This window comes from Phoca vitulina, unplaced genomic scaffold, assembly GCF_004348235.1.
Source record: "Phoca vitulina isolate PV1807 unplaced genomic scaffold, GSC_HSeal_1.0 scaffold30, whole genome shotgun sequence".
Taxonomy (NCBI): Eukaryota; Metazoa; Chordata; class Mammalia; order Carnivora; family Phocidae; genus Phoca; species Phoca vitulina.
In genome coordinates this window covers 19,154,607-19,174,323 of record NW_022589733.1, presented here as the reverse complement: position 1 = coordinate 19,174,323, position 19,717 = coordinate 19,154,607, and the positions used below count along the sequence as shown (strand labels likewise).

The window sequence follows — 19,717 nt, the reverse complement described above, 5'->3', positions numbered from 1 at the left end:
CATGAAGAACATTATGTACATAAAGCTGAATGAGAGAAGCACACCACAGAAATACATGTTAAGTGTGATTCCACGAATACAAAGTTTGAAAACATGCAAAAAGACCGGATATTACTGAGGGGTAAATATACACATGATGAACAAGATAAAGGAAAGCAAGGAATGATTGCCGAAGTCAGGGCAGTGGCTACATTTACAGGGAAGAAAAAAGAATGTGTTCAGGAATGGCAAAGATCTGTTTCTTAATCAGGGAAGGTTCTTAAACTGCTCCTTTTTGGGAGGTGGGGGCGTGGTGGTGGTGAGCTCTATGCCCAATGTGGGGCTTAAACCCACAGCCCCAATATCAAGAGTCACATGCTCTACTGACTGAGCCACCCAGGCACCCCTCTTAAACTGCTTTTTTTTTTTTAAAGATTATTTATTGATTTACTTTACTTATTTATTACTTATTTATCTGACAGAGCGAGAAGAGAGCACAAGCAGGGGGAGCAGCAGAGGGAGAGGGAGAAGTAGGCTCCCCGCTGAGCAGGAAGCCTGACGCGGGGCTTGATTCCAGGACTCCTATTTTATAATACACATTTCTGTAGAATGGATGTTTTACACTCTCTCTCTCTCATTGGCTTCCAAAGAAGTTCTGTTCCTACGAAGGACCTGACCCCAAACACAAGCCCCAACACTTTGAGGTCCAAAGAATCTAAGTGTCCTTCTGGGTGTCAGCTCCTCGAGACTGGCCATACCTGGAAGAGCACCTTCCATGACAGATCCTTCGAAGACCTGCTGGGTGAACTCGGGCTTGTTGTCATTCTGATCCGTCACCGTGATCACGATCTCCATTGGGTCTTCCACTGCATTCCCATTAGAAGACACGGCGTGAGAGTAGAGCTGTAACAGCCAAGTGAGGGTTACTTGGGCCCCAACAAGGAGGAAGAAATGCGAGAAGTCATGTGACTAGAACTCCAGCTGGCCTCCACTCCCTCCCACTCTCCAAGACCCAAGGATGGACACCCCCCGCAGAGAACTTTTCTCACACATGTGCTGCTGCTTCAGGGGTCATGACACTGGTTGAGGTCATGATATGCAAAGACTCATGGGTTGCAGAACACACCCACCAGGTCAGAGCTCCCGTTTCCCACAGGAGGGCTGGGGAGCCAGGCCTAAGAGACAAGAGCAGAGGCCTAAAACATTCTTATTCCCAGCAGGGTAAAATTTCCTCTGGCTGTTCTAGTCGAGTGTCTCTCCCAGATTTTTTTGCATTGGCCTCAATGCATTACCCCCCGCGCGCCCCAGCTCTGCAAGCTCACACTGCTACCAAGGCCCAGGAATGGCTTTTGCTCCCCATCATCATAAATGGCCTCTTCCTTTGGGTCAGGGACTTTCAGCCCCAAGAGTAAGTTGTCATCTTGGGTCTAAACTCATGTATGATCCTAAGGTTTCTCCTTTCTTTATTCCCAATGGGAAAAAAAATCAACACCCCTCCCCCATTTTTCCAGACTCTCCTGTCATCTGCCCTTGTCAACAGGTGTAGAGGTATCCAATTGAGCCTCACATGTCCAGAGCATCTGATCTAGGGATCCAACATGGGTTGACCAAAAAATTTTGGAAGGAGATAACCCCCTATTAGCATGCTTCTGAGAGATACTCACAATGTACTTGGCAATTTGTTCTCTATCCAGAGGCTCTGTCACCTTCAGCCATCCTGTTTCTCTTTCAATAACAAACACACCAACAGGAGGTGTGTCAGCTCCTTGGCCAGTGATGCTGTAGAAAACCTTGATTTCTTTGTCTCTGTTAGATTTGATCTGGAGACCACACAGAAACAAATAGAATTATCAAGGAAGGATCCTGACATTGGGGCTTTCCCCCCTTTTTTGGTCTAGGTCCTTCTCTGCCAAACTGCTCCCGGAGAAATAGAAAACTTCCTTCTCTACCTGAACCAGATTTTTAGGAAATGGGCCTTTCTCATTTTCTGGGCAGCTGATAGGAGGGATAACCCAGTCTCTCTTCTGTCTTCTGAGACCATGCTGGGAGTTGGGAAACGTGAGAACTTCTGTCTGGGTTTCAGAGAGAGCATCCTAAAAGGAAAGGAGATAAAGAACAAAATCAGATAATTCAGGATAGATAATACAGGCCAAACAGTCCCACCTAAACAGCCAGCATCTCCAGCCTTCTTGGGGCCAGGCAATGGTTTTAATTTAATAACAAAACACAACCCAATGAACTTCTCTGCCATATAATGAAGACGGTGTTCCCTTCTGATCCTTCTAATGTCCAGAGTTCAAGTAATCATTATGTATGCACAATTATACATTTGAGGGTTAAATATTATTTTGCAAATTATTTCAAGCCTAAATATATTATACCTGTCAATTTTAATAGAACATTACACCCTGATAATTTAATATGAGCTTATTCAACAACAGGATATGCAAGCGTTTCAATTTTCTTTTATGTTTTTCCTAGGGGCTTAGGTCCCCGAAGTGGAGCTCTCAACCAAGATGAGTTAAGCTTTAGGAATTGGTACTAAGAACTACTTTGTGATCAATACAAATTCTTTAATCTCATTGTGTCATTTTATCTGTTTGGTTTCCATTTGTTCTAATAGAGGCTGTTGGGATGGGGACCAAAAACACCCTTTGAGATTTGTATCGAACGGTTTTCATGTGTGATAAAGATAACTTTATGCACACACAGGGAAATAAGATAGTGGAAGATGGAAGAAAAATACCCTCCAAATTGTTTAAGTGCTTTAAAGTGATTAGTGGTAATACATGAAGGTTCTAGAGGACAGTTCTATCCCCAACTCCCCACATAATCACTGATCACTGCTTGCCAAAGGTGATTCAAGCACTATTTCCTGGCTTTTCAGATTTGATTCAAAATGCCTAAAATGCGGCCAGGCTCACGACTTCCCCCTGGGGCGGCAGCTCCCCTGCAGGACTATACCGACCCTGGTTGCCAGAGGAGCAGAGACCAGCAGGTCCTACACCCCCCCCCCCCCGCCCGCCCCCCCGGGGCCAACTACCCATCCTCTTGGCCAGATCAGATGCAGCCACAGGTCCCACCACTCCATTACTAAGAGCTCATGCCCCCTGGTTCCTGCATGCCAAACCAAAGAGGGGGAGAAGGTCGTGGCCCTGGAAAAGGACAGCCACAAACACTTGTGATTATGTGGGCTGCAGCAAAACCTACACGAAGAGTCCTCACCTCAAGGTACAACTGCGAACCCACACAGGTGAGAAGCCCTACCACTGTGACTGGGACGGCTATGGATGGAAATGCACCTGCTCCGACCAACTGACCAGGCACTAGGGCAAAACACACCGGGCACCGCACCCCCTCCAGTGCCAGAAGTGCCACCGGGCCTTCTCCAGGTCGGACCACCTCGCCTTACACATGAAGAGACACTTTTAAAGCCCAAAACAATGGATATGACCCACCCTGACAGAAGAGAATTCAGTGTTCATTTTATTTTATTTTTTACCTTTCACACTGTCTCCCCAACTGCCCCCCCCGGGGGGGGGGAGCGGTGAGGGGAGGAACCCAGCCGGAAAGCACTATAATCATGGTCAAGTTCCCAACAACCCAACTTGTGAATGGATGATCAGGAGACACAAGGACACCAGAAGACAAATCAAAGAACCCATGGGGTCTGTGACTGGATCTTCTGTCATTCCAATGCTAAATCCAACTTGAATATTCCTGGACTTACAAAATACCAAGGGGGTGACTGGAAGGTGTGGCTATCAGGGTATAAATTAGAGCCATGAGTTGGGGGGTGGGGAAGACCAGAATTCCCTTGAACTGTGTTTCAATGCAATATAAGTATAAAGATCACCTTTTATTCTCTTTGCCTTCTAAAACCCATTATTATGATATTAGAAGAAGAGGAAGAAATTCAGGTACAGGAAATGGGTTTTTAATAACCTAAACGATGGTGCTTGGTGAGTCTTGGTTCTAAAGGTACCAAATGCGGAAGCCAAAGTTCTCAAACTGCTTCATACTTTGACAAGGAAAATCTATTTTTGTCTTCCAATCTACATTTAAGACCTAAGTCAGGTAAATACACCTGGTTTGCTTCTTTAACATTTTTATGCAGACCGTCTGTCATGCATTGTGGTTTCAGATGTGCAATAATTTGTACAATGGTTTATTCCCAAGTATGCCTTAAGCAGAACAAATGTTTTTTTCTATATAGTTCCTTGCCTTAATAAATATGTAATATAAATTATAAAAAATGCACAAGATGGACATAAGACAAGGTATCATTACAGAATCCTTCCCAGTATTGTATTCCTGCATATTGGTTACACACACACACACACATACACACACACTCTCTCTCTGCATCACTGGATTATTAATATTCTAGAAAACTGGTCCCTCATGAGCCAAGGGCAAGCTGCAGAACCGGTTGTCTAGCTGTGAATCCTCACTATGGCACTTCCTCCTCTTGGGGAGATTATTTTTCTCTGTCCCAGTTCCCTATGATTTTAAAATGGCAATAATATTGGAAGGATTAAATGAGATACTAGTATTGCAAATAAAGCACTTAGAATAGTGCCTGAAACATATAAATGCTCAAAAAATGGTAATGATGATGCTTAGACAGGTTGGCAAACATCAAGCTAATGGAGGTGAGTTTGGGATTAGATACAGCACAGGAACGAAGTCTTCAAATGACTGTCCGCAAATGTACCCTAAGCCTATTAAATAGGACCACCTTGCACAGCCATGGTGAGTGAACAGCATCAGTGAACGAATCCAGATTCACTTGCCACATTGAAGAGGAAGACAAAGAGCACATCTTGCTGACATCAGAATTGCAGAATATTTTCAGAGAACAGTAATAAAGAAATTATGAACACTGCTAAGAGAACATTAATATCTTTACGTGATGTCAAAGGGAACCATGCCTAAACATACCGAGCACGGTATTCATCCCTCAGAAAAAAATGATACCAGGCTGAGAAAATCTACCCAAAGATTAAACACTGGAAAGTTAAAAGTATAACTGACAAATAAAAATTGTGTGTGTGTGTGTATACATTACACACACACACACACACACACGGTGCATAGCATGATATTTTGATACACATAAGATCTATTTTTATATGAATTAAAGGAGAAGTGGGATTGTCACACTTTCTCTCTCTTTTTCTTAAGATTTTAAAGTAATTTCTACACCCAACATGGCATTTGAATTTATAACCCCAAGATTAAGAGTTGCATGCTCCGACTGAGCCAGCCAGGCCCCCCATCACCTTTCTCCTAAGGCAGGGCCCACAGGGTCTCTTGAACCAGAAACAAACCAAAGTGAACCTCAAACCAGCTATGGCAATGTATCCATTCTTCCTTTCTTATTTAAAAATTAAAAAAAAAAAAAAAAAGTAACTGTATCTGTCTCTCTCCATATATATCAGTTTTGTATCCAGCAGTGTTCAAGTAAAAGAGTACATTTTCTATACTGCACTCATAAGTAGGTATGGCCATGACATCAAGTTCCAACCAGTGAGATACAAGCATTATTTGCTTAAGAATTCCAAAAGGGGGGTGGGGGTGGGGGTGGGGGCGCCTGGGTGGCTCAGTCAGCTAAGCAACTGCCTTCAGCTCGGGTCATGATCCCAGGGTCCTGAGATCGAGCCCCGCATCAGGCTCCCTGCTCCACGAGGAGTCTGCTTCTCCCTCTCCCTCTGCCTGCCGCTCCCTGTGTGTGCTCTCTTGCTATCTGTCAAATAAATGAATAAAATAAAAAAAAAAAAAAAAAGAATTCCACAAAGGGGGTGCCTGGCTGGCTCAGTTACAAGAGCATGTGACTCTAGATCCCAGGGTTCTAAATTCAAGCCACATGTTGCGTGTAAAGATTAAATTTTTTTGAAAAGAATTCCACAAAGGCTTCTTTAAAAAGGCAGGCATACAACTGAGTGATGCATTTTTGTGCTTTCTCTCTTTCTCCTTATCATCTAGAATGAAGATTTGATGACTAGAACTCCAGCAGCCATTTGGGATCATGAGGTACCCTTGAGGATGGAAGCCATGTGCTGAGGATAGCAGAATAGAAAGGAAAGGAGTAACCTGGGCTCCTAATGACTGTGGGTTCTCCATACTAGCTACAACTTACCCTTGAGTATCTTTAACTTGACAGAGAAATACTCTTTTGCATAAACCACTGTCATTCACAGTTTTCTATACTATGTCTATACTATGTGTTTAAACTTAATCATGATACAACAAAAATGAAGGCAGAGGCAAAATTGGCAGAAGTAGGGAGGAAAAGTTTGAAAAACCAAGCTCAAATCTTGTCTTTTGGTCATAAGAGCCTTCCACACACAATTGTCCAGCAAGAACTCATCATGCTGAACTTACATGAACGATGGAATCAGTCAGAGACTTGAGTCAGGAAGTTATGTTAACACACTTCTACTACGTTCTTCATTTTTCTGGTCTATCCAATTACACCAGGGGGAAAAGAATAGATCTATCAGGGCTATTAAGTTCCTGCAACTCAACAATTTTTGGGCGGAAAAACAGGAGACAGCCTGAAAGACCTTGGTACTTCTGACACGTTCTGTATTTTTAAGGCAGTACCAGGATACGACTAGAACGGCCTCCAGAGAGACATTTTGGTAGGAAGCACCATGGGAACAGTTTAGAAACTAGCAATGGTGTGTGGCTTGGGTAACAATATCCAGAAACATTCTTGCCAAGAACTGGGCAGACATATATCCTTTCATTCATGGCCAATTCACCCATCTGTCCATTCAATATTTATAGGGCCCCTGGTGTGTGCCAAACTGTGGGCCAGGCACTAATACAATGGGGAAGTATCTTGCGCAGATTACAGTCCAACGGAACAAAAGCTTCCCATTGATTCTTCTCCCATCCCAAGACCCTCCCCCCACTAGAAACACAAAGAGTAAAATAAAACGGGGGGTGGGGGGTGGAGATAGAAAAATATGTTAACTAACTAAATTTTAAATTAAAAAAAATAATAAAAAGAGTAAAATAAAATGATCAGAGAATTGATCTCTTGTTCATTCTTCCTCCAAGAAGACAATTAACAATTGCTGAGTACTTACTGCACGCCTAACACAGTTGCAGCATTTCACACGTATTAATTCATGCAGTCATTATTTTCTCGACACTATAGGTAACCTCTCTCTGCTTGAAATTCCTTAAATGAACTCTCCCACAGCTACTCAGGTAGCGAGTGGTAGGACTATGATCCAATCCCAGACAGCGTCCACGCTCTTACCCACTATTCTTTATTACCGACAGAAATAAAGATATTAACACTTTGCCATCATTCCACAGGATCCCTCCCCACCCAAACACAAAAAAATTCCCAGCAAGAATTAGTTCAGTTAGACCAATGGTTCTCAACTAGAGGTGATTCCGCAACACCCCCCTCCCCCACCAGTCGGCATTGGCCATGTCTGGACACATTTTTGGTTGTGACGACTAGGAGAGTGCTACTGGTATCTGCCTAGTGGGCTAAAGCCAGGGAGGATGCTAAACATCACAACAACAACAACAATAACAACAAAAAACTATCCAGCCCCAAATGTGAGAGGTGCCAAGGGTAGAGAACTCAGATTAGGCAACAGACTTAAAACAACAGTGAACTTTCAAGAAACACTCCAACATACATGACGGTGGTGGTGGTGGTGCTCGGCTGCCTTCAGTATAACTCTGGTGGAGAGCTTCCTGCGGCTGGAGTCCCAGGCATGGACCAGAAAACTCATCTCCGGTTTATGAAGTTGGAGAGGCCGCTTGACTGTAAGCACACCATCTGTGCTCACTTTGAATCGTGTGTCATCAGCCGTATAGGCTGTCCTTGGTTCACCGGTACATCCTTCAAAACTCACTGCAGGGCATAAATCACAGTGATTAGGAAATGGGGCAGATTCAAGACAAGAGCATTCCTTCTCCCCAAAGTGAACTTGGGCGCGCCTGGGTGGCTCAGTTGTTGGGCGTCTGCCTTTGGATCAGGTCATGATCCCAGAGTCCCGAGATCGAGCCCCGCATCGGGCTCCCTGTTCAGGAGGGAATCTGCTTCTCCCTCTGCCCTTCACCTGCTTGTGCTCTCTCTCTCTCGTGCGCGCGCTCTCTCAAATAAATAAAATCTTAAAAAAAAAAAAAAAAAAAAAAAACTTGGTTCACCCACCAAAAGCCTGACTCACACAAAACAGGCACAAGCAAAACAAGCCAGAACTGAAAGATGCAACGTAGTCAATATTATTATGTCCTTCAGCATTCTAGGGGGACTGTTAATTGTGGTTTCTTTTTCTTACCTACTTGTAAAGTGCAAACACTAACCTGTCTGTAAAGTAACTTCTTTTCAAAAGCCAAAAAAGGGCCTCTCCTTCAGCTGGCTCTTGACAATATGAAAACAGACCACCAAGATAACAGAGACAGAATACTTACTAAGTCCAAAAGTTAGAGACTATGGTACAGTGAGACGCTTCGGAGAGTCTACATTCAAATAATTGTTTATACTTCAGTAAACAGTGGCAGATAAGAGAGGCACATGGCATGATGGTTAAGAGTGTGGGCTCTGCGAGGAACTGGGCTCAAGTCCCAGCTCTGCTTATTATTAGCTTTGTGACCTTGGGCAAATTAACCTCCCTGTGCCTCAGTCTACCCAACCGTAGAATGAAGGTAACAAAGGCAACTACCTTGAGATGGAGATTCTCTTTCTCCCTCTATCCCTCCTCCCACTAGCATGGGCATATGCACTCTCTAAATAAATAAAATCTTAAAAACAAAAAAACGTTTAAAAACAAATGTGGCTTTGCTTAATCATTTATTCAACCCTCATGAGTATTCCACAAAAGACATTGATAACCGTAAATACTTGCTGAGGCATACAGAAGTAATGCCTGCTTGCAATCTGACAGGGAAGAGAAACTGATCATTGTCGTTAGGCGAGATAATGAAAAGTTATCTTCAACCTGATGACACAGGGCAGCAAGATAAATGCAAATGACGGAGAAGGACTACTTGGGTGGGAGAATGTTATGACCAATGATTTCGAAACTCTACTTCAAACTTTACAGCTGTGGAGGTATTAAAACTTAACAACTACCAATACCCAAAGCTGGAGATGTTGTGGTGAAAAATGTCTACACTAAACATCAGAATCCCAAAGGACTCGTTCTACAGGTTTTCACCAAGCTATACTCCAGACTGTGCTGAGCTCTAAGGACAAACGTGTAAACAAGACAGACAACGCACCTGCTCTCACTGAGCTTACACTGTTGTGGAAAACATGGACAAATACAGAAGCCAATCATTTTAACTAGTGACCAGTGCTAGATATAAAGTAATTAAAGACAGTGATACAAGAGTGATGGGGGGTGGGGGCACCTGGGTGGCTCAGGTGCTTAAGCATTCGGCTCTTGATCTCAGCTCAGGTTTTTTTTTTTTTTTTTTTTAGATTTTATTTATTTGAGAGAGAGAGAGAGTGAGTGGGGGAAGGAACAGAGGGAGAGGGACAAGCAGACTCCACCCTGAGCATGGAGCCTGACACGGGTCTTGATCTCAGGACCCTGAGATCATGACCTGAGCCAAAATCAAGAGTCGGACACTTAACCGACTGAGCCACCCAGGAGCCCCTCAGCTCAGGTCTTGATCTCAAGGTCGTGAGTTCAAGCCCCACCTTGGGCTCCACACTGGGCATGGAGCCTACTTTTTTAAAATTAAAAAAAAAAAAAAAGTGATGGGGCAAGGGGGATTCACAAAGGTGTGGCTCATACTGGGCGGTGAGAGCAGGCCTCCCAAGGTGGAGGTGGTGGAGCTGAGACCTGAGGGGCCAAGTCTTGCAGAAACCTGGCTCAATGAGCAGAGGGAACAGCCGATTCAAACAGTTCATTCTGGGAAACTCTCAAGGTGGCCTGTTTTCATCCCTTTCAAATACTTGCCTTTCATTTCTTCAGTGGAATTTCTATTTTGTCCAAGTGATCTTTTATAAAAATTCCTGCTCTTGAATCTATTTTTACACGGCTAGACACCTCTACGTTCATAAATATCGGGTCTCTGCCACAAAGCCCTAAAGCCATCTTCCATACCTGGGCTGCAGTTTTCAGTTTTTTCCACCAGGGGCCACCCTTGCAAACGTTTCTGAAACCAAGAGCCCCACCCTTGCCAGAGAAGCCGGTGACCGGGGTGGGAGGGTGAACAGCACCATGATCATCCCCTTTTGAAGACTCAGGCTTAGAGAGCTTAAGAAATTTGCCTGACATCCTATAACTAGTGAAGGGCAGAGCTGGGATTGGCCCTTAACCCGAGCTACTTAGTCTCATGATTAGAACCTTGGTCATTTTAAAGGATAGTTTTGCCTCCTAGCTAGAATCCAGGGAAATCTGGGGCCACCTTCTGCAGTAACTGGGAGTTGTGATCTAGCCAAAAAGAGACAGAGTTCACAGGAAGGGAGCTGGGTCCTTTAAATAATCACCTACCCAACCCTCTCTCCTCCCTGTTTGCAAAAACAAAAAACAAAACCATGCCTCCACCCCTACCCTCACCTCTTAGGCTGGTTTTATAACTCACTTCCCAAACTTTAGGGGGTGAGGGTGGGGGTGAGGTGAGCAGGGGAAGGCTGTAGTAAAGGACAGAAGAGGGACAAGAAGAAAGGGCTGGTCTCCAAGTCTTGTGGCCAGATAATAAGCCCAGATTCCACCATGTTCCTGCTGAGTGGCCTTAAACAACACGCTTAACCTCTCTGGGCCTCAGTTTTCGCTACTGGGACATGAAGGATACCACTATGGATGGAGCCTACCTCTTCAGGGTTTTTGTGAAGATTAACAAAGACAGGGAATGTGATCACATTTTGAACATGGAAGAGCAATGCGAGCAGAAAATGATAATTATTATTTCTGTGCATTTGGGTAGACAAGTATTTGCCCGAAGCCAAGTATTTGCTAAATGAACAGAGGAACCATAAAAATGACAAGAGAAGAAGAAATGCAAAGTCCTTGAAGGATGGGCACATACTGCGTTTTACGTCTAACACAGGAATTCCATCTCAAACTAGCAAAACAAGATGTTTTTCAAATAACCCTCCCCCAAACCCATCCCAGCAGAAGTAATGGGGTGACTTGCCGGTATTTGGGGGATTGTCACATAAACAGGGAGCAAGAGATACCTTTATTTGTCACACCAAATTAATTCCTTCCCCCCAGCTGGCCCCAATCTGGGCAATGAAAGTTGGGACAAGCAGGACTGGACTTGCCAAGGGTGGCAGCCTGAAAAATTGAAAATGGTTTTGCAAATAACTTTGATGCAAGGCACTTAACCTGTTTGGGGGCATCTTGTCTTAATGGTGGCTAAGCCCCACCCTTTGAGAAGTGACAAAGAAGTGTGTGGAGCCCCAACCTGAATTTCCAGGTGCTGATGAAGGCCCATTATCTTTCTGTGCAACCCGATCCTCTGGGCTGATAAACCAGAAACTACAGGAAAGATGAGGGAATCTCCAGCTCCGGGAAGGCTCTGGGAAACTTGCTTCACCCCTGACAAAGGCCGGACAGTGTCTCATAGACACAGAAACCACTACCACTGCCTGGGGAGTCGAACAAGAACAGCGAAGTATTGGAATGGATTGGTACATGGGGACCGGGTATATTTGAACGTCTCACAATAAAAAATTAAACAAAAATAAAATCAGCAAGGGATTAGTATTCTTTAAGTCAGGATGACCTCCTTTCCTAAAACCTGTCATTTGGTCACTAGGTCTAGAAACCAAATCCCAGTGACAAGAGCCAAGAATCCACGTGGCCGTCGCTAGGTGTGAAAATCTTTTCTTTCTTTTTTATTTATTAAAGATTTTGCTCATTTATCTGAGAGAGACAGCAAGAGAGAGCACGAGCTGGGGGAGGGGTGGAGGGAGAGGGAGAAGCAGACTCCCTGCTAAGCAGGGAGCCCGGATGCAATGTGGGGCTCGATCCCAGGACCCCTTGAGATCATGACCTGAGCTGAAGGCAGATGCTTAACCAACTGAGCCACCCAGGAGCCCCCAAAATCTTTTGTCTACAATAATATCATCACCGGGACGCCCAGGAGGCTCAGTCATTAAGCATCTTCCTTCAGCTCAGATCATGATCCCAGGGTCCTGGGATCAAGCCCCACACTGGGCTCCCTGCTCGGTGGGAAGCCTGCTTCTCCCTCTCCCTCCACCTGCTTGTGTTCCCTCTCTCGCTGTCTCTCTGTTAAAAAATAAATAAATAAAATCTTAAAAATAATAATATCACCATCACACCATGAAAAACCACAGCCTCAACTAAGAGCTTCAACTACCTTTGACCTCCTGTTCCCTTAAATATATATAAACATTTGTAGAACACTACGTGCCAGACTCCATTCTAAGCACTTTACCATTAACTCACTCCGCCCCAGAACTCTTTGAAGTGGGTACTACCAGTGTCCCCTTTTTACATGTGGGGAAACTGAGGCAGCTCCTAAGGTAGAGCTGGGACCAGAACCCAGGCAGTCTGAGTTCTCGCTCCTCAACACTGTGCCCCACCGCCACTCTGTACAAGCCAGACCCTTGCACTGAGCTCTTTATGTCCAATGTTCTGATTCAACTCCTCCAGCCACCTCCACTTTCTTTCTCCTAACGTATATGCTTGTGAGTGGAGGGGCTAGACTGTCTGGCTCCAAGGTGAGTGCTCTTCACCACTGTTCCCATTGGCAAAATGGGGATATGCTTCCCAGCAATAATAAAAAGGACCATTTATTAAGGAAAAAAAACTTTTTAAAAACATCCCAGAACAGTAGGAATTCTACCCACCAAGACATCAATGGTAATTAGGGTGGAGGTTGAGGGGGGCGGGGAGGATTCAAAGTATGTTGTTGGAATAGGGGCATGAGGCAGTTTTGATTTTTTTTCAACATATTTTCCTATATCTTTGTACATATTATATTGTGCATTACAATTACAGCAAATTCCTTTTTAAATGACTTTTTAAAAGTATGTATTTTGTAAAGATTTTATTTATTTATTTGAGAGAGAGAACACAAGGGGCAGAGGGAGAGGGAGAAGCAGACTCCCTGGGAGCCCACTGCTGCCGGTCTCCATCCCAGGACCCTGAGATCATGACCTGGGCCAAAGTCAGACGCTTAGCTGACTGAGCCACCCAGGCGCCCCTGAAAGTATATTTAACCCACTGTGATTCTTGTGTGTTATTCATCCTATAAGTGCCCTATTTTCTAACTCACTTTGCAGAAATGACTTTAAGTTCAAAATAAAAATTAAACCCAAGTTCATGAAAAGCTTTTGGTCCCGGGGCAGGGCTTTGAGCGCTGAGCGACATCCTCTGCTTGGAATGGCCATTGTGGCTCAAACAGTCCTGCTTTAAGGATTCCGTTTCTTCTTCCACCCCCGCCATGCCCCAGAGCTGGAATGTGAGTGGGTAGAAACCAGACAGTCTCAAAAGCCTTCATATATTTCTGCGAGATGTTGAGATTTAAGAATAGGGACCGACAATCAAAGCCAGCTAACCACAGTTGAGTTATTTGGTAACTAGTCGGATAACCCAGTCTCTTAGCAGCAACTGCTTGAAAGCAGTGTTTTCCCCACACTACACACAAAGGCACGCATTATGGATTGTTTCTCTTTCCTTAGAACACATTTCCCACAGTCAACACCACAGAACCCTGCATTTAGATTTATTCCAAGGACTATTTGAACTTGAGCACTCAGCCTTAAGAAGAGAAAGTCACACACAACAATAAGATCAGAGAGCCTTCTGAGGCTCCTGGGGGTCATGTCGCCACTGCGTACCCCAAACCAAGGGTACTTAATTCTTACTTAAATTCTAACTTAAATCTAACTTTGGTTTCTAACTTAAATACTGAAGATAAAAGACAAAAAGTTTAACTTGATGGATGAAAGGAATCCTGGAGAGACATATTATCACTTAGCTAGGCAGGAGTTTCTTTTTGCTGGGTAGGTGTGGTGTTTCTAACTCTAACCACAAAGCCCTAATTCTCCTCAGGTACCACCGCCTGTAAAATTTCTTTCTAGGTTCCATCTTCTTTGATGGCACTGGGTGATTCTGGAACATCTTCCTTTGATGGGTGTCCATGAAATTCCTCAACATTATAGGTTTACTGAGCACCCATGCTCAGGAAAAAAAAAAAAAAGTTTAAAAAAAGAGAAGGGGCACCTGGGTGGCTCGTTCGGTTAAGCGTCTGCCTTCAGCTCAGATCATGATCCCAGGGTCCTGGAATCGAGCCCCAGCAGGGAGTCTGCTTCTCCCTCTCCCTCTGCCACTCCCCACCTCTCGTGCGTTCTCCCTCACTCTCTCTGTTTCTCAAATAAATAAATAAAATCTTTATTAAAAAAAAAATGGGAAGGAAAGGATGAGCAGGCCTCCAGGTTGTTCATACTCGGGGGATGTTGCGATTCAAGTTAGACCAGGAAGACTATCTTTTTAGCCCCGATAAGTACCTATATGTGTCCATTTGCTACCAACTAGCAGCCTAATATCACAGCCTAATAGCTGTACTAGATACGCTGGCCCTGGGTGGTAGGAATTTAGCAGCCCTGGCTAATAAATGAGGAAACTGGTAATAAATGAGGAAACTGAGGCTCCTAAGTCTCAGTGGAGAGAGACCTGGCCAAGCCACACAGCCATGGTGTGAAGAGCCTGTGGTATGAGGCCACTGTCAGGAGTTTAACCCCCTTAGTATCGATAAGCCATCTGTCAACTAGTTCCTAGCTGAACGGATACCGGAAAAGTTAGTTCTCACAAGAGAACAGGACAGGTGGAGTATGCATGATAATAATAACAAAGTGTCCCTTGTCTCCTTCTTACACACACACACACACACACACACACACACACACACACTCCCTTTCTCCCTGAAGGGACGTTGCTCCAGTCCCGGGGCCACAGAAAAACACAGCGACAGTCAGAGAGCCAAGCGAAAGAGGAAGCTTTAAATTTCAGATCCAAGAATGTTCCGCTGTCGATCACCACATTACAGAAGCTAAAATAAGCCAAAGTTCCTCTCATCGGTCAGCTTAAACCTCAGACATTTTTCTGGGGGAAAATAAGCAGCTTGTATTCCTGGTAGACCAGCAGGACTTGCAGCTGGCGTCCACAAAATCTGGGGGTTGTGCTCCCAGAGTGCTGTCGGCTGGGGTGCCCGCGCCCTGCCCAGTCTCCCATGTTGACAGGCAGCTCCCATGGGATCTCAGGGATGGGAAGTTTACTCTCATGAAGTCTACCACATTTTTTCTCCCATCCTCCCAGTATGTCCTTGCCCAGAACAAATTATAAGTGGTCTCAGATGTGGTGTACACACACAGAGGAATGAACTTTTGTCACTTGCAATGACATTGGTGGAACAAGAGTGTATGATGCTAAGCGAAATAAGTCACCATTGTCAAATATCACCAATCACCAATCGCAACATCCCCCGAGTATGAATAATCACCAATAAGTCAAATACCATTATGATTTCATAATTCATAATTCACCTGTGGAATTTAAGAAACGAAACAGATAAACATAGGGGAAGCGGGTAGAAAAGAGAAGGAGGCAAACCATAAGAGACTATTAACTATAGAGAACAGCTGCTGCAGGGGAGGCGGGGGAGGAGCCAAATGGGCGATGGGTACCACGGAGGGCATTGGTGATGAGCACTGGGTGTTGTATGTAAGAGATGACTCACTAAATTCAACTCCTGAAACCAGTATTATACTATGTTAACTAACTACAATTTCAATAAAAACTTGAACCAAAATAAACGAATACAAATTTTTTAAAAATAATAAGTGGTCGGGGCTCCTGGGTGGCTCAGTCGGTTAAGCGTCTGCGTTTGGCTCGGGTCATGATCCCGAGGTCCTGGGATCGAATCCTTCGTCAAGCTCCCTGCTCAGCACGGAACCTGCTTCTCCCTCTGCCTGCTCTCACTTGCTCTCTCTCTGACAAATAAATAAATGAAATCTTAAAAAATAAAAAAACCCAAAAAACAGATTGAGGTATGGGGCTCCTGGCTGGCTCAGTCAGTAGAGAATGAGACTCTTGATCTTGGTGCTGTAAATTTGAGCCCCACATTGGGTGGGAGATAACATAAAATAGAGATTACTTAAAAATAAAATCTTAGGGGGTGCCTGGGTGGCTCAGTCGTTAAGCGTCTGCCTTCAGCTCAGGTCATGATCCCAGGGTCCTGGGATCGAGCCCCGCATCAGGCTCCCTGCTCTGCCAGAAGCCTGCTTCTCCCTCTCCCACTCCCCATGCTTGTGTTCCCTCTCTCGCTGTGTCTCTCTCTGTCAAATAAATAAATAAAATCTTAAAAAAATAAAATAAAATAAAATCTTGGGGTGCCTGGGTGGCTCAGCTGGTTAAAACGACTGCCTTCGGCTCAGGTCATGATCCTGGAGTCCCGGGATTGAGTCCCGCATCGGGCTTCCTGCTCATCAGGTTGTCTGCTTCTCCCTCTGACCCTTCCCCCTCTCATGCTCTCCCTCTCTCTCTCTCTCTCTCTCTCTCTCATTCTCTCTCTCAAATAAATAAATAAAATCTTAAAAACAAAAACACAACAGACTCAGGTGGGGAGCAGGGGCACCAGTGCAGACAGAAAAGCGAGGTTACAGATGAAGGAAAAATTAGCGGAGGAAAGGGGTGACCCATCACCCTTGATTTCTCCTGCTTTGTTTTAAGGTTAGTCATGCCGTCTGGGTCACTCTGGCAGTAGAATTTTGCTTCCCAGTCATGTTTCTGCTTGGGCTAATGTTGTGTTATTTCTCAGAGAGCGAACACCATGGATGTTGATCAGCACCGTAAAAAATGTCATAAATGGCACTTCTGGAGTTGGCAAAAAGCTAGTGCAAATACTTTTATGGCTGCACATTTGTGTGAAGGGGGTCAAACCAAGTAGGGTTCAAATCCCAGCTTTGTGTCATTCGTGCCACCGTAAGCAAGTTACTCTGATCTTCCTTGAGCATCCGTTTCCCCATTCTGGAAATGCAGACGTCCTCATCTCCTTTGAGGGATTGCTTCAAGGATTCTTTGTTCAGCAAGTATTTACTGAGCCGTGACTCTTTGCCAGGCATGATTCTAAGGCCTGGGAAGTACAGCAGTAGACAAAGTAAGGTCCCTGCCCTCATAGGGCTTACATTCCAGGGAGGAAAAGATAAATTAACAAGTTACTAAGTACCATGAATGAAAAGTGCTAATACAGAAAAATAAGCAGGTAAGGGAGTTCTAAGGCTTTATGCAGAGCCAGGGTGGAGGGGACAATTTAAGAAAGGGCATTTCAGGAAGGCCTCAAGATGGCACCTTTGAAGAGATTGTCCCAGTTTCTGGCTGCATGCCAAAGCAAGGTAGTAAGCTGTATGGCAGTGTGGGGGGCAGTTCCGGGGGCCTGCTCAAGCCCTGCACACCTAACACACCTCTGCTGTTCTAGTCCCAAAGACCCAGCTGTGAACACAACAGAAAACAAGCCCTGCCCTTCGGGGCTGAATATCCAGTGGAATGAAAATGACGTTAGCGTGCAGCTCCCACACAGGCCTGAGCCCAGCATCAGCTCCTGCTCTTCCGGGCTCGAAGGGCCAGAGGGCCTCCCATTCCCCTTGTCCTTTTGATAATCAAGGCCAGAAAAGAACTCAGGTTTCAATCTTTTGTCTTTCCAGGCCTCCACTGGACAGTTCAGCAATGAGCCAGCACCCACTGATAAAACCTCACTCGGTTAAATCTCAATATTCCTGTCTTAATGGGGCTCCAGTGCTCAGCTGGAGAAGCTAGGGCTGCTGCTTTGCTCAAGTCTGAGAAAGAGAGCCTGGCTTCAGTTTTCCAGGGTGGACACTAACCAGCAACGGATCCCATCTCAGTTCATTTAAAAGGGAAGTGGGCATGGGGCGCCTGGGTGGCTCAGTCGTTAAGCGTCTGCCTTCGGCTCAGGTCATGACCCGGGGTCCTGGGATCGAGCCCCGCATCGGGCTCCCTGCTCCGCGGGGGGCCTGCTTCTCCCTCTCCCACTCCCCCTGCTTGTGTTCCCTCTCTCGCTGTGTCTCTGTCAAATAAATAAAATCTTTAAAAAAATAAATAAATAAAATCTTTAAAAAAAAATCTTAAAAAAAGGGAAGTGGGCAAACACTGAACTTCACGCTCACAGGTGCAGGCACCTTGCCTGCTGCAGAGGTGAAGCGGGGACTTGTCCCTGACGGAGGGAGGGAAGCTTGCTTGGTTTCATCAAAAAGAATAGAGAGAAGGGTGGGGGGGGGGGGGGCTGTCCTCTGGCTTCCACACTAAATCGGAGTTTTACTGTCCCACTGCTGGCTGCATGTTAACTACACAAACACCCAACCTGCCCGCCTAAATACAGGGGCGATAATTGATCATTCCCACAGGCTGCAGTCCAGGATGCATTCCTGCGGCCAGCTTGGGCAACTCCAGGAACTGTTTGCTTATTGATTAGAAAGAAAAAGCTCCCTTGCATACCACAGTAATTGCCCACTTTTCCTTTCTGTTGGTTTCCCTGAGGCCAGGGAGGGCCCCATGTTCCAAATTCCAAAGCAGCTGAACCCCTCCTCCCTCTAGCTCCTGCAGACCCCTCACAGGTAAAGGCAGCTGACAGACCTGGGGTAGGGGACCAGATCCTAGGTCCTAATGCAGTGGGAAGGGCTCCCTTCGTCTTGGTTGCCCACTTGTACAATAAAACACCTTGACCAAAATATCTCTAACATCATCTCCAACCAGGGTCCAACATGCCCTACACAGAGATTCTCGGGGATGTTTTTAAGAATACCCAGGTCTGGGCATATTTTAAATCTTCCCCAGGTCTTAGAGCACCCAGCAGGGGCTCCCTTTGTGCAAGGAAAGAGGAAAAGTAAACACTTTTCATTATCACTACAACCAATTAGGGAAGGATCATTTCCAATGTCATCAGTAAAGGCTCAGAGACGTTAAGTGACTCTCCCAAGGTCACACAGCAAATACAAGTCTAGCTGAACCCCAGGACCACACTCTTAACCTTTGCATAGTCTCTTTTCTCCACAGACTAATCTGTTTTGGGACCTCCTCTTTTCTCCACCGCTGTCTGACAGCAGGACGTGAGTATACATAGTGATTTCCTTTCCATTTACTCTGGACCACCAGATGCTAACATGATGGGAAAACACACACACCTCACATTTCCTCAATCACTTCTTTGCGGAGTTTTTTTGGCTTTCCTTTTTAAACATTTTATTCATTTATTTATTTGAGAGAGAGAGAGCATGAGCAGGGGTAGGTGCAGAGGAAGAGGGAAAAGCAGACTCCATGCTGAGCACAGAGCACAATGCAGAGCTCGATCCCGCAACCCTGAGATCAGACCTGAGCCGAAATCAAGAGTTGGACGCTTAACCGATTGAGCCACCCAGGCGCCCCTCCTCAGTCACATTCTGTCACGGTGCTTTGTTACCCACATCTATCCCCTCCCCAAATCTTAGTTTTTTATTTTCAAAAGTAGCACCTTGTATCCATCAGAGGAAGAAAGTAACAAAGCACTGATGACATCACAGCATTATTCATAGTAGCCAAAAAGCAAAACAACCCAAATAGCCAAAAGCAGAAACAACCTCAAGTGATGAATGAATCAAATGTAGTCTATCCATATAAGAGAGTATCGTTCAGGAATAAAAAGAAATGAATTACGGATACATGCTACACCGTGGATGAACCTTGAAAATAACTCACTAAGGGAGAGAAGCCAGTCATAAAAGACTATG

At 45.0% G+C, this 19,717-nt stretch overlaps 1 protein-coding gene across 1 annotated transcript in view; it reads right to left on the bottom strand.

The window, feature by feature from the left end:
* Positions 1 to 19,717, bottom strand: part of CDH1 (cadherin 1) — an 81,145-nt gene that overhangs the window by 21,552 nt on the left and 39,876 nt on the right. Inside the window, exons 3-6 of the mRNA XM_032424310.1 lie at positions 7,650 to 7,867; positions 1,929 to 2,072; positions 1,644 to 1,799; positions 738 to 882 (exon numbers count right to left, since the gene is read on the bottom strand). Coding sequence (XP_032280201.1) covers positions 738 to 882; positions 1,644 to 1,799; positions 1,929 to 2,072; positions 7,650 to 7,867 — 663 coding nt within the window. The remainder of the gene's footprint in view (positions 1 to 737; positions 883 to 1,643; positions 1,800 to 1,928; positions 2,073 to 7,649; positions 7,868 to 19,717) is intronic.